The sequence below is a fragment of the Phocoena phocoena genome, chromosome 2 (assembly GCF_963924675.1).
Source record: "Phocoena phocoena chromosome 2, mPhoPho1.1, whole genome shotgun sequence".
Taxonomy (NCBI): domain Eukaryota; kingdom Metazoa; phylum Chordata; class Mammalia; order Artiodactyla; family Phocoenidae; genus Phocoena; species Phocoena phocoena.
This window is the reverse complement of record NC_089220.1, coordinates 167,788,484-167,804,195: the sequence shown is the minus strand read 5'-3', so window position 1 is coordinate 167,804,195 and position 15,712 is coordinate 167,788,484. Positions and strand designations below refer to the sequence as shown.

General features: G+C 44.9%; 1 protein-coding gene across 1 annotated transcript in view; it reads right to left on the bottom strand.

The window, feature by feature from the left end:
- The window catches only part of GAD2 (glutamate decarboxylase 2), a 66,613-nt gene that overhangs the window by 15,199 nt on the left and 35,702 nt on the right, over positions 1-15,712 (bottom strand). Inside the window, exons 9-12 of the mRNA XM_065872754.1 lie at positions 11,607-11,661; positions 10,134-10,250; positions 7,875-7,939; positions 1,208-1,286 (exon numbers count right to left, since the gene is read on the bottom strand). Of these exons, the coding sequence (XP_065728826.1) occupies positions 1,208-1,286; positions 7,875-7,939; positions 10,134-10,250; positions 11,607-11,661 (316 nt within the window). The remainder of the gene's footprint in view (positions 1-1,207; positions 1,287-7,874; positions 7,940-10,133; positions 10,251-11,606; positions 11,662-15,712) is intronic.

Sequence of the window (15,712 nt, the reverse complement as noted above, 5' to 3'; positions counted from 1 at the left end):
ATAGCTGCTGGTTGTAAAACAGTTGCCGTCAAAGAAATTCTCCTGGTCGAGTAAACTTTGGAAACTATCATAAATACCTTCGTTTTAGATATTTATAATATATATCAGCAACTGAATCCTCTGATATGCCCTGAAGTAATGAAACTTGTTTTTAACTCTTTAAGCTAATATATCCCACGCTTTTTGAAAACCGAGAACTCTCTTAACACAGAGTACTTAATACCGTCTTATAACATTCCTTCCCCTCCCCCCCCTTTTTTTTTGGCTACACCACAAGGCATGCGGGATCTTAGTTCCCCAAACAGGGATCAAACCCGTGCACCCTGCAGTGGAAGCACCGAGTCTTAACCACTGGACCTCCAGGGAAGTTCCTATTCCTTCCCCTTCTACCTCTCTGTCCTCTTACTAATAAGTGTTTGCCCAATGTCCATTCAGTCACCTCCCCGATGATGAATTTATTCCTGCATAAGTAATTCAGTACCGGTTGGGCAGCTTAATTTTCAGAAAAGCATTCCTTTTACCGATCCCAAGTCAGACCTCAAATCATGGTAATTCGGATTTTACCATCAAAGCTGTACCATCCAGTGTTACGAACCCAGCCCCCCGAAGCATCAAGCAAAAACGAATCTCCCACTTGAGTCATTTATGCTGCAAAGGCTGCCTTCCTCTCGGCCCTTTACATTAAATTTTTTTAGACGAAACATCTTTAATTCCTTCAACCACCTCTCTTCCATGTGGACTAAGGTTCCTCACTGTTCGAGCTCTAGCTTGATGGGGTTCCCTATACGATTTGACACTAACCTAAGCAAACCACTCCAGGTGTGGTTTAACCAAAGGACAGTGGGGAACTGCCACCTGCCTCATCCTGAAGCTCCACCTCTTCTATCCCATTACCATTTTTTGAATGGTATTTCTCTGTTGACCCTGCAGAGTACAACCTAATGTCCTACACCTATTTCACAACAATTTGCTACAACAATTTAGCGATTCATGGAACACGCCTGTCTCGTCTCGTCTTGTCAAAATACAACCATCCTATATTTGGACAGAAAAGCAGGTCCTTACAATTACCCTAATTAACAATCTCCCCTTTTTGTGGATGCGGCTCACTGTTCCAGCCTGTAAAATCACGCTGATTTTGTCACTACACACATTTACTCTATACAACCCCACCTATGGACTGGGCCACAAGTCAGGAAAGACATACCTCTTCTCTAACCAGGAGAGCAGAGCACTGCAAAGGGACGCCCATCATCTTATGTGGATTCCATGTCACAGAGTTGGCCCTAAAGGAAAGAAATCACGTTAAGAGGGTGGCACCCGTAACGGGCACAGAGGACCCTGTGATGGGCAACAGAGCTCGAGGTTCTTGGTACTGTTGCTCAGACTCCAGCATGACATTAATTTACAAAACGAGAAGTGGACTCTTCAATATACAACTTTTTCTTTGTCTGCAGAGACAGTAGGTGAGGGCTAGTATGTCCATTCAGCCTCCATGGTGGTCTGAGAACCTCTCTGAGTGACTGGGATCATCCAGTCCAGGGTCCCTCCTGTGGTCACCACGGAGCAGGGCACCAGGCAGGGGCCCTCATGTGCCTCCAGTGTCCCTGCTTCTGACACAACAGCCCTGCCCTGGAGCTCAGAGCAATGGCTCATGACACAGCTGAACTTTGTTCTTTTCCCAACCTAGCTCCTCCTTCTTCCCATTCAGTCAATTATCAAATGTCTCAAATGTGTCCTTTCGTAACAGCTTCTAGCTCATCCCCTGCTTCCATCTCTTGTCTCATCCAGAGATATCCTTCTGGACCGCGGGGGAGATGAGCTGTGGCTCCTACAGCAGCTTTCAATCTATTTTGTCCCAACATACTTGATAAATAGAATGCTCTCCCATCAGTAATAGCGATTCTCAGCTCAGGGGTTTATGCTACTTGAAAAGCCTAAACCACAGTCCTGGTACAGAGTCCTTTAATAATAATAATTATTATTATTATTTTAATCTGGATATATTGCCTTAACTGATGCTTGGTTCCCATTTCATCCTCCACCCGGTACCATAGTTATTTTCTAGCTCTGTTTACGGCCCTCTCCTCTTTCCTTTTGCCTCCGGCCTAAATTCCAAACTGCGGGGTATGGCTCACGTGTCCACACAGGTGACCCCAGGCCACGGGGCCAGTCTTGAGTCCTGTCAGTTTGCCGTACCACTTTCCATCACACCAGAGTACGTTTTGTTCTCAGAAAATTCTATTCTCATGCTCCTGGGTCTCCTAGGGCTATTTCCTCTTCCTAGAATGTCATCTCCCGTTGCTTCACTTGGTTAAATCCCACTTATTCTTTAAGGTTGAACAAGTATGGTCTCTGCAGCCTTCTTCAACTCCCCGCTGTGCTCTTCCAACCCCTTCCTCCCCCAGCTCCCGGGAAAGCAGCTACTCTCTTCACAGGAGTCTCTGCGCATGTCTTCTGAGAGACAGAGAATCCTTGAGGAAGAGCCTCGGGAACACGACCTTGGCATAAACAGACTCACGGGAGGAAGGAAAGTAGTAGGACCATCCATGGCAGCTGTCTCCAGGGTGCTGCACGTTGCTGGCCCTCTCCTGGCTGAGCAACAGACTGGGGCTCACCCTGTTTCCGGCACTCAAGGTGTGAGAACCTTGGGAAGAAATGAGATGCTGGGAAAGATCCCATTCATCCAGTTGATGAATGGCGGTCATCGCTGGCCAGTCAGAGAACACTTACTGGCCTGGGGATCTTATCTGAATAGATGAATAGTCCAGCTCATTGTCTGGTCTTTCTTCAGCTTTGACACTGGCTGTCAGATGTGTTGGAATCAGGGAAAGAAGCGAAGGCAGTTCATGGCCAGATGGCTACACCCCTGCATGGTGGACTAAAAGACTTCAGGAATAATAATTTTAAAAAAACAAACAAAAAACTGATATTGAAAAGCTCCTTCTAGGGAAACTTCTCTTTGCTGTTTAGAATGACCCCGGAGTCAAGAAACCTGGGCTCTGAGCTGTAGGAAAATAGTGGTTAAGGGAGGGGAGCTCGAGTTTGTATTCAGCTTCTATCACTTCCTAACTGTGCGACCTTAAGCAGGTTACTTAACCTCTCTGTGCCTTGAGTTCCTTGTGTCTAAAAGGAGAATAATGGTAAATTGTTTGGGTTAAGGGCTTATAACTGTGTCCAACGCACAGTAAACATCAAATAAGGTTGGCTCTTGCTACTGATTTCAACTCTATCATTCACGAGCTTTGCGACACTGGGCACACATACACTGTCATTCTGTACATTCTATAATATTCTACAGCTAGATGCCTGATCCTGATGAAACGCAGCTTTCTCAGTAATGGCACCTGATGGAGAAGAAGATAGCTGTTCTCCACGGCTCTGACTGAGGGTGTTTATTTCTCTGCAGCGGCCCATTTGTCTTTCTAGACTAGAAGCTGCCAAGACTCACACCGACCGGTCACTGAATTCTCTCAGAGGGGCTGCCTCATAAAGGTGCAAAAAGACGCACAGAGTGATTCAAAGACAGGGCATTCGTTTACTGGAGAAATGTTAGCAATTTGGGAGAAACAGCCTCGGGTTCATTTCAAAATGTTTTGCCGTGGGATGCAGTCCTCTGTGATTTTCCGTAAGTTGGAGAGAGCTGAGCCCCCTAGGGCCATTTTGAGACATATCGCAGGGCCCTCGTTGGCACCTCAAACTCAGAAGATCCCAAGTGAACTCGTTAACTTGCTCCCTTCTCATCCTTCAGATCTTCTCTCTCTCCTCTATCCTGGACCTCGATTCCTCGCACCCGTTTCCTTCCCAGCGTCCAGCTCCCAAACCTTAGTGTTTTGGTTTCATTCTCTTTTTTTCCCTCTACCGATATCACCCCTTGCATTTTTTTTTTTAATTCTGTATAAAGCACTTTATTCTGTAGTACTTTGGTGCTAGATTTTGTGTGTGTGTGTATGAGAATCATTTGGAAAATTTTCAGTATTCACACACTAACTACATGTACTATGTATTTACTATTGACAGGCACTGCTCTAATTGATTCAGATGGACTAATTTATCTAATCCATACAACAGTAACCCTGTGAGGTACATACTGTTATTGTACCAGTTTTAAAGATGGAGAGACACCTTGCCCAAGGGTACACAACCAGCAAGTGGGATTCAAGCCATTGCCTGTCTACACAGGGTCCTTGCTCTAACCATGACCTAATGCCACAGGTATTCACTCAAAACCCTGGAGAGTCTGCAGTGTTTCCTTGGGATGTGACTGGTATATGCATATTGAAAAAGTTCCCCAGGCAGTTTGATATATGCAACAAGCTAAAGCTACCTCAATCAAAGACGTATCCAAAATAAATGTCCCTCACGCTTTTCAACATGATATACAAAACTGTAAAATCTGTCAAAGAGGAAACTCTCTGGAACTTCCTAAAATATTAGAAAGTACAGCAAGGCAAAAAAAAAAAAAAAAGCATTAGATGCAAATCATGCTTCAGCATTTGTAACACCTGGTGTTCTTAGTGTAACTGGAGTGCGACTTTTCTATACACACACACAAGATATGCCAGAAGCAAGTGAAGGAAGCAGAAGCAGCGGTCCTTCAAATTACACTGAAGAGCCGGTCTCTGATGATAACGCAGCTCTCCTGGGTTCATGTCCTCCTTTCCCTCGCAGCTGCTGCGGCTGCTCCGGTTCCCACCCTCAGCATCTCTCCCCTCCGCTACCTCCTGCACCTGGACCTCTGTGATGCCAGCAGGGTCTAGCCAGTCCTGGCCTCCTTCTCCTCCTGAATCCAGAGAAGCCCTTCCAAAGCGCAGGTAATGCCACTCCTCTCCTCGGATCTGCACTATGGCTGCTATGGCAGGGCCTTTCCAGGTTTTCTCCCCAACCTGAGAAACAGAACGCTCTCCATGCGTAATAATGGCTCACACAACAGTGACGCTCGGCTCGGGGATTTACGGTGATCTGGACTTGGCTCTGCGGCCGGGCCCCGCGCTGAGACTCACCGGGCAGGACTTCTTTTGGGCCCTCCGCTAGCTCCCTGGTCACCGCCATGAATCCATCTCAGTCTCCAACCAGACCTGTCTGAACTATCACCAAGGATCCGCTCAAACCTCCGTGCCCCTGCTCTTTCACCTTCACGCCCTTCTTCCACTTCTGCCTGATGAAGCTCCACCGCCCACCCCCGGGGGAAGGCTTCCTCTCCTCTAATAACCCTGGTTAGGAGGAATGATCGGTCTCTTGAGCCTTTCATTCCTCTGCCTTGAATTGTAATCCATGGTTGACTGCAGTCTCCCTACTAGATTCTAAAGCCTTTGAAGATAGGCTTCGTGTCGTACTTGACTTTGTGCCCGCGCCGTGCCTTGCGATGTGGCTTGCCTATGACAGAGGTCTGGGAACTGAGTTTCAGGGGTGGGAGTGAGAGTAATAATTGGTAATTCGGCAGAATCTGTGCTGGAACCTTCAGCTTGGCCAGAAAGTCTTGAGAGTGGACCGCAACAATGGGTTCTTCCAGATACACAGCAGCCTGCTGTCAGGAGGGATTAAAGAAGGGTCCCTGACAGGACCCAGAAACATGCTCTGGAGTGCCAGGGCTCCGGGCACTCTCTCAGCCACAGCATCCCTAAATAGCTTGACACTGTTTTCAGGGAAGAAAGGTGCTTTCTGAGAACTGGGTTGGCTTTTGAAGGGGATGCGAGGCAGGGCTCCGGGTGCTTGTGCCATTTTGTTATGAGGACGGTACTCTGGGATCCCTGTGACCACTGGTCCACCTCTGGATTTGGCGACAGGAATCGACCACAGATTTCCTCCACTTCAGAGAGAGTCCTAGTGCTTGGAGAAATGTAACATCTCAAGTGAGGCAAATTTCTTTCCTAAACGTGTGTCCACGCACATTATGGCCAGGGGTGTCCCGTGGCCTTACAATCTTATCCACCAAAGAAAGTGTGCCTGTTGCCGACGAGTCACTGAGATGGATTCTCTCAGATCAACGGATGGCTGAGGGGATTCGGCTCAAACCCCCCGACCAAGGATCGAACTCGTGCCCCCTGCAGTGGAAGCTCGGAGTCCTAATCACTGGACCGCCAGGGAAGGGCCGACGGTCCCTCGTTTTTAAAAAAGACTACCTGTTTGGCTCTTCCACTTAGTAGATTTACTTACAACACAGTTTCAAGAATTGCGGCAATTAGAGAGGACGCTATGTCCCATGACAATGTTCTAAGCTTTGCTCTCAAAAGTCTTTAGTCTTTAGTCCAAAAGCACATGGGTGTTTATCTTTCCAAGGCCCAGGGTAGGTGAGTTAGTGAGCTTTCAGGTAATCACTGGTCGAGGGGGCTCCACGGCTGGCCGTCAGCACTTGGAGTCACAGCTGGTGTGAAAGGTACAGTAACAGCCTCTCACTTTTTGGGCTGCTCAATTGAAAGGGACTCAAAGACAGGAAGGTTCTGTGTCCAGGCCACTTCTCTCGATAGCACATCAATTGAATTCTTGTTCTGATCCTCTGAACAGGCACCTTCTGAATGGCTCTCTCTTCTTCATTCTCTCTCACTGTTTAGCTCACTGCCTCGTCCTTAAGCTTCTGGTTTCAGGTGGATCTTCATGAAAAAAAGGAATTCAGCCCAATGGACCAGAAGCAGAGACCTAAAGCTGGCTCCCTCTGGGAAGGGGCCGTGCCTGTCCTCACCCACTCACACCTGAACTGACACCTGCAGTCAGAGGGCAGGCAGCAGACTCAGAGACACAACCCTGCCAACCTGGGCCTGGGCTGGCCTGTCCGGCCTTCTTTCCGCTACTGCGGCAGAGTGCCGCAGACTTTGCCTCTGCCCCCCTTCCACAGCCGCGGCTTCTCTACATATGGGTGGGCCTGGATGTCACACAGCACACCCTGCCGTTCATTCTGGCCCGGCTGCCCTGCCTGCCCAGTGCTCCCAGATGCTTCTGAGCTCCACCAGCCTCTCTTCTCGCCTTGGGACAGAAATTGTGCCAAGATGTCCAGAGGCAGAGCCAGTGGGAAACTCTTCCTGGGCAGCATCTGGCTACTGGGCAGGGCACAGTGGGCAATGGGCAGCCCTGGTTGAATCCAGGCTTTCTCAGTTGCCCGGAGTGTCAGAGCTCACCACTGTCCTTGACCTGCCATGTTGTGCGCGGAGGACCAGGAACTCTGAGCTCCCTCTGCACGTGGGTCAGAACCAAAGGCCGAGGCTGATTTTGCATTCTGTATCTCTTTTCCTTTTTCCTTTGGCCCTGAGTAGGCTTTACGCTAATCAAAAATTATTTCCATTGTATTTTGCGGCTTTTCTCAATGTCTACTGCTTAGTCTCTGAATAAAATGTGCTTTGCAGCATCCAACAGAGCTACACCAGAAAAATTATTATGGGGATGAAGCTATCAGATCATGTTATCACAGGCAGGTTTCACTTTAAGTAAAGGGGCCATGTTAAACCCCAAACTCCTCTTTCAACGCTGATAAATTACAATGTGCTTATTTGCTTCACAGAATTATTTATTGGTTTCTTTAAAGCAGCGGCTATTATCCTCTCATGAAACATGAAAGCTGTATATCTCCCTAGAAAACAGTGGACAGCCTGAAGTTTTAAACAGTTTTGGTAGTTGGTTCAGAGATCCCAGGAAGGTCATTCCTGAGTCCTCTGGCCAACCATGGAGGCCAGTTGGAAACATTCCACTTGGGTCACTTGGTATGGGATTTAATTTCTTCGTTGTCTACACATAATATTCATGCATACATGAGCACATAAGGCACACAGGCACTGCACAGAATGGACTCATCTGTACACCCACAGTTCTTGGAAATTGGGTGTAATTTGCTTTTCACATTCAGCTTTCACACTTTAGGTTTTTAACAAGAAAAATGTGTGTACCTCTCCACGCCGCTCAGTTTCCACTTGTGTTTCCGGGACATCAGTAATCCCCCACCCCAAGCTGCCTGGAAAAGGGAGAGCATACAAAAAAAAAAGGCAGTGTTTTTAATTGCCTGGATTTCTAGAGTTTGGTGTCTTCTGGAACAGCAAGCATTGCATAAGGTGAAAGGTACAGCCTCAACCCCAGGTAACTTGGAGACTGGCCGCTAGACTTCCAAAGGTTAAATTGGGGGGCTATTCTAAGGTCTCAGGCTCCACCTCAGATTTCTATGGATGTAAGGGGCCAAACATTTCCTCAGTCTGCATGAGAAGGAGAGAGATCCTCCCCCAACCCATCACCACCACTCAGTCTTAGTGAAGCTCATAATCTCAGAACTAGAAACCCTAGTATCTCCACAGTTTAGAGTAGATAAGATGGGCTGGGACCCTTTAAACTGCTTTCAAGTTGCAAGGAAAACTCTTTTTGACAAGTCTGCATGATTCCAGGGGGAGGAGACACCTTCCAAGCCTATTTTACTGATGTGTAATTTTGGATAAGATAAACCAAAAGCCAAAACAAAAACTAACAGCCAAAAAGAAAAAAAAAAAAAAAAAGCAAGCAGGCAAGATTTGTATCAGCCAATTAGTTGAGCAATAAAGAATGTGCCCCTTTAAAAATTTGTTCTCAAGTTTGAAGATTTGAATTGGTGTAATGATCTCCTTCAAAGATAAGATGTAAAGATGGAGATTCATTGGAAAATGTTAACATTCTTTGGGTGTAAAAATAATCCTGGGATAATTTTAAAGAAAAAAACTGGGTATAATTGCATTCTTTTCTTTGTTGTAATTTCAGTCCTTTTACACTTTGAAAAATTATCCAATTTTCCAAATGTGTAATATTTTAAGATTTTTTTCCAGTTTAATTATAGAATTATAAACAGTAAGGATAATGAGTGATAAATTTGATATGTTTCAAAGAAAGCTAATACAACTGGTTCTTCTATTTTAAGTAGAAATTCTGGAGGACAGCCTACTGCATCTGCTGGCTTGGGACACACATCGCTGCTTTTAAGGCTGTCAAGGTAATCCTCTTCCTGAATCAGCTAGTGAGCTTTCATAGGCTCTCCAGTTCCAAGACCCAGGTCACTGATGGTACTTGGGTCTGTCAACCTTTTCTCAGTGTCTTCATGTGTGAAATAAAGGGGTCTCTGGCAGGCTAAAGAACAACTCACACTGTGAATCAGGGAAGGAAAAGACGACTGGAAACTGCGATGCAGGATAACTCTGGGGTAATGGAAATTTACCTAACTTAGCCTCTGGAGGTTTTCTGCTCATTAAGAAAGAGGGATTAATTTGGTCTGAATGCTTACTATAAAGCCAAAATGATCTACTCAAAACAGTCTACTCTATAACATAAGCCTCTTGCACCAGAATGTAAATCAACTTATGCTTCCTGCTTCGAGAAAGTCTCACAATGGAAAACACATCAGCTGAACCAAGCATCGTGCTTAGAGATGATTTGGCACTGATCCCTTATCTCATGGTGGGTCCTAAACAGTTTGCAGAGAGCAGCTGATCTTGGAGCCACACTTGGAGTCATACCAGTCTAAACTTTAATCCCTTTAATCTGTCCTTCTAAAAGTTGACATTTTGTTTCATTTGGAAATGTCTTGATGGGTGTATCTCCATTATTTTTTGGTGTGACTACCCCTGCAGTCAAAACATCTCATATATAGTTTACCTTACTAGCTGACTAAGATAACACATTGGAAATTCGGATTCATATTTCCTAGCAAGTTGTCAAGTCCGCTTTCCTGTTTGATTATACTAGTCTCTGACTTGAGCTGAATTTTTTCATCCATTGGATTTCCTATATAAATGCAACTCCTATTTACTCTTTGGACCATTCTCATAGGGAAGTAAGCTTTGCATGTGTGTGACTGTGTGTGTGTGTGTGTACACAGGCCATATTCCTCCTTGGACATTATGGTCCAATGAATTGAGAACTAAGTGCACAGCTCAGGTCCTGGTCATAGAAATAAGAATATTATCCTGTTGGGAAAGTTAAGGCATAATCAGCCTCAGAATGCTTCCAGCGAATGTTATGTACTGTGCGAGTTGTGTACTACTTTGTCTCTGCGATTTTTAAAAGCTTAACTATCACCATCCTGAAAATAAACTCCTAAAGTAAAAAAATAGAGAGAATACATTTCATTCCATGAGCTCCAGGTGAAAAAACGTGCAAGGACATTTTAGTGGCAGTCCCTATGGGATACTTACATCCACGTGCATCCAGACCTTATACTTTTTGCAAATGTCAGCAACAGCTAACAGGGGATCGAATGCTCCATACACGGTGGTCCCAGCCGTGGCACTCACAAGGAAAGGGACAAATCCCTGCGCAAATGAGAGAGCCCCAAATATTGTAAAATGGGGGGGGGTGTCAAAGGATCCTTTTAAAAAGCTGATTAAAAAAAGACAGTGGACATTCTCCTCCTATCATACACGTCTGCATTTTTGGAACCATCAGGAGGGTTAACAACACCTTGGAGCCTAGTAGGAATGATGTTCGTTTTCCAGGGTCTAGGTTCTCCAGGCCGTTCTGTTGGCCCTGCCAGTTGCCTTATGAGAACAGACTTCTGGTTCTCAGAAGAGGCTACACTGGACTCAGAGGTGAGTAAGCTTCGTGGTGCCCACAAACCACTGATATATTCCAGGGAGACTTTCTGCCCTTCCCTACCCCACGCCCGATTACTTTTCTAATCTTCCTTTTTCATAACAGGGCCTCTGAACGTAATAAATCTTCCAGAGTGAGCAGTCAAGAGGACAAAGGGAAGAACTCTGACCAGCCCATTATTCCTATTTGGAGTCTTAGAAGAGAGGATTCACTGGGGCCAAACAGTAAGCCATGACTTTTATCTGTCTAAGTTGGCTCAGTCTGTCTGGCCGTGGCTAAATGAAAATGGATAGAAATAATAGGCCACTGCTGAAAGATGCCCAAGAATGCCTCAAATTCATGATGGAACCTGACGTTACAGAGTCAGTCTTTAGGTGGCAGCAAAGGTTTATGTGACTAGAAGTGGTTCCAGTACCAGAACAAGGGGAAAGGATGCAGCTGCCACTTTGTAGGGGGGAAAAGGGCATATGAAAATGAATAATTATTCCTGAGATTCTAATAACACAATTCGTGTGTTATATCGTTGAACTAGGAACTGTAGATTAGATCTACTAAAAGCTCTGGCCTGTGAACCATCCAGGGATGTAAATGACTTCCTAGAGCTTTGTAGGAATTTTTAGCAGGTCTTCAGAAATTGTCACTTCTAAAAAAAAGTACTGAATTGCTTCCTGAAAAATAAGGTGTTTGAAGGGCCAACACATCAGCATGTGTCTAGGCAGGAAATATTGGCTCTTTTCAAATAACCACACACAGTAATTCCCATATGCTACATTAGCTTCCTGGGATTTTCTGCTTGTGAATACAGCCCTTCCGATGTGTCTGTTTAGTGCCAATTCTCATCACGTGGGAAGAAAAATCCTTTGGAAACTGTTACAGTACCACTGTGTACGGTATTTATTCAGTAACTTAGACCTTTTCAAAGCAGAGCCTATCACTCAGAGAAATAAGTAACGACAATGCAAAATTCCATATTCTCTTTTAAAAATAAAACAAAAATGTGTTCTCTACTGGATGGAAACAGAAATACATACCATCAGCTTGTTATGGGCTGGATAAAGCTCCCTTCAAAAACTTACTTTTTGTTTGGCTTCAAGGATCCTTCTTTCAAGATCAGATGGGATCATTTTCCCCCTGAAAGGAAAATAAGTATATCAAGTTTGCTTTGAATAATTTCCTTTGTCGTCTTTACAAGGAGCCACAGGAGGGTAGAAGTCCAACCTTAAATCATTGATAATAATGATCAGTTAGAACAACTCCTCGGTTGTTTCCAGAAAGAAAGGCATTTCCTCCCTGAATGATGCTGGACTGTAATTTCTGACACGTTTAGGAGATGCCCGACCCCACTGTCCACATGTCTCTCCACTCTGCACACAGCCTGCTTTTTAGGTCATTTCTTAATTTGATTAAAACAAACCTGCTTTGGAGCAAGATTTTTGGCAATGAGAGCAGAGTTCAGAAAAAGATTTGCATTCCAAATCTTCCAGTGAATGGACCTGCAATTTCACACAGAGACGAAGCGCCAAGAAGAGAAAATCCACTCTGAATCATTTGGATGAAAATATTGTCAAAAGCTACCGAATTACATTCCAAGGGCTAAAAGCACAAAGGAGGCCAAGAACTCATGGACTCAAATGTCAAACAGGCAGACAGGCATTGGAGAAAGAAGCATCCTTTCATCTCTGAAATGTTCTTTTCCTAAAATAGAAACACAGGTAGTACTTTGCTTACTATAAAACCTCACTATTATAATAATCAAAGGAGTTGATTTCTACAAGAAGTTAGATGTGGCTAGATGTGTGATCTTAGTCAAGTTACTGAATTTCCCTGTGCGTATTATTATGATCCCTGGAACGCAGTGATAATAATATTACTTATGGAGTTATGAGGATTAAATGAGTTAATAAATGCAAAAAAATTTTTTAAAGCGCTTGGCATGTGGGAAGTATTCCATAAATGTTAGCTTTTATTGTTGAGATTGTCATTATGCATTATGACATTCCTACCCCAAGATTTTGGGGAAAAAAAACAGGCAGAGGACAGAGTAGCTGCATGTTACTGGAGGCTGTGAACTATTGTTTAAACTAAAATAGTTCTCTTGGCATTGCTAAACTGGCTAAACTTTTCACATCTGGGCCATTGATCTAGGTTTGTAGAAGACAATTTGGAAAAATAAATGATGGGGAGGCGTTTGTCACAATAAGTGGTTGGGGAGGCTACTGGCATTTAGGGGACAGTAAATGAGGTTTTGGAATGTGTCACTAGCTCTATAGTCATTTGTGGTGGTCCTTGTGACTTTAGGTAGATATAGATTTAGACACAGAGCAAGCATTTGGGCTACTCCTTTAGAGCTTCTAGTGTGGTCTCGCTTAAGCTTTACCTATTGAAATATGTTGTCTTATTATAAACTACTTCTCTAACCTTGCTCCTTTTAAAAAAATTTATCTATTTATTTATTTTTTTTTTTGGCTGCGTTGGGTCTTCGTTGCTGTGCAGGCTTTCTCTAGTTGCGGCGAGTGGGGGTTACTCTTGCGGTGCACGGGCTTCTCATTTTTGTGGCTTCTCTTGTGGCGGAGCACAGGCTCTAGGTGTGCAGGCTTCAGTAGCTGCGGCACGCGAGCTCAGTAGTTGTGGCTCGTGGGCTCTAGAGCGCAGGCTCAGTAGTTGTGGTGCACGGGCTTAGTTGCTCCGCAGCATGTGGGATCCTCCCAGGCGAGAGCTTGAACCCGTGTCCCCTGCATTGGCAGGTGGATTCTTAACCACTGTGCCACCAGGGAAGCCCCTAACCTTGCTCCTTTTTATAAAAATAATTTGGGCACAGTGAGTAGGTAAGTTATATTTTCTACAATTTTCATTTCAGGCTAACAAAGAAGGTATTACATAATAGTTGGCATATAACGTAGACATTGGGTCTGAAAGAATGGAGAACCACTGAGTTTTGTGAGGCTGTTTTCCAAAGAAAGGCAGTTAAAATGCAATTACCTGGCAATGGCAATGGACACATCACCAGTGATTAGTCGGTTGGGCTGCAATGGAACAAAGGGCATTAAATTTGGTGCTGAGGGTATGACTCTAATTCAGAGCAGCCCACCTTTGGGGAACTTCTGTGAGATGGGCCTCTGAAGGAAGGACAGAGGGAATGGAAGGGCAAGCTTTGTGGTGGGGGGTGGGGGTCGGGGAAAGGGCTCTGGAGGCCCTTTCATGCCCTGCGTGTCTCCCTATACTTCACAGCTTGGCTTGGGAGCATCCCTCAAAGCTGTGATTTTTCAGCCTCTCCTAGATCTGGCTGTGCTAAAACACCTTGCTCCACCGTGACAGAAACAAAAAGTTCAAATTTCAGAGGACATTCAGGTCTTATATTTACCTTTTACATCAAGTTTTAAGTGCATTAAAATTGCCGTAGTATTTTTGTAGGCAAACATAGAAACTGAGAGAGAGAATTCTCAGAAATGGTTTGCAAGTCCCAAATGTTACCTAGTCTACCACAACTAACCTTCTCTGCCTTGGAGAGTTTTGGGGAGACCGGCCTGACAATAGCTGTTTGCTCACTAATCACATCTGGATAATCTGTGAAGCCCAGGCAGTGAGACCTCATGGAGAAGTAACAGATTAGGGGACATCAGAATTGCGAGGGGCTCTAGACCTCGTTCTAGTCTAATTGTCTTATTTTTCAAATGAGGAAACAGGACAAGACAGTCACCTGTGTGACAGCCCAGGACCAGGTAAAGGCTGGCTTTATCTAGAAAGAAAATGCCAAGCTTCCAGAACAAACTCAAAGGGCCAAACATATAGGAAACCTCTTTAGAAAGGTTATATTGTCTTTTAAGATAAGATAAATCCTTTGAGATAATATCTGGCTTTCATGGATCGGAGGTGTCATTCAAACCTGCCGGGAAAACAGTAATGAACATACAGTCTGTCCCATTTCCATATCAGGGCAGGGAGAAGGGACAGCCTTGTCAAATAATCAAGTCCAAGTGTTCGCTTCTCGTAGAGTGGAAAGCTCTGGGTGTGCTCTTAACAGGTAGGCTCCAGACTTTGCCAGGCATTTGGCCGTCCAAGCCCGTATTTGTTTTGTCCACTTAGGAACCCAGAGCCTGGCACACTGTGGGTGGCAGATCGACATCTGTTGGAGGTATGTGAGTAGAAGGAAAAAGCTTCCCCCTAGGATTGTATTAATATGTTCCCTTTACCTTAGAGACTGACAAGACCGCTAGTATGGGGGCCCCTAGAGACAAAACTTTTCATCTCTCCAATTAGAATTGGATGAATTACTTTACAACAATGGTTTGTAAATTTTAGCGTGCATAAAAGTCATCTGTGTACGTCTTTAAAATGTATATTCCTTGGCCGTGCTCTTAGGGATTTTGATTCAGAAGGTCAGGTATAGGGCCTGGGAATCAATTCATTCTACAGATTAATTTATTGAGGCCTCATTATGTGCCAAACACTGTTAGGGGTATGAGGCACCACAGTAAACAGGCCAGCTTTTACTCTCCAGGGCTTACACGCTAACAAGGGAGACAAACAGACAAGTAAATAGACAAACACGCATAGCAATCTGCGTTTCTAACGAGGAGATGGTGACACAGGCAGACCTAGGTCCACATGTTGAGAAACATTGCTTTAGAAATGGAAGTTTTAGCCTGGTAGGTATTTCAGTAATTGTGTAACAGGTTAGCCAAGCACTTTCCACAGGACCCAGGGTTTTGAGCCATCACGGCTGTACGGCAGCGAGGTCCGGAAGTGGCATTGTGCATCCCCGCCTGCCCGTGTGCTGTGGAGGGAGAGAGAGCCGGGTGACAGCCAGCAGGCTCCTCTGAGGATTAGAAGCTGTCTGGCAGTCTTGGCTTTTCCAGACAAGCATGTCTTGGTGCAGGGCAGCTTTGGATAACAGCTGTTGCATCACATATGTCTGGTCTAGAGGTATTTCCATAGCAAAAATGCATATCTCTTACGCTTACCCATGCAGCCTTTAAGTGCCCAGTTAAGCTGTGACTGATGTTTGCGATGCTCTCTCTGTTAGGTGTTAGTGTTTAAGAAAGAACTGCCATTAAAGTGAGGACTGTTGAACCAGACCGCTGCTTCGGATGTGGCTGTTTTGCACTGAGATTCTTGGTTTTGTGACAGTCTTTAAAAATTCATATGACGCTCTCACTGTCATGTATACGGAAGTCAAAACCTT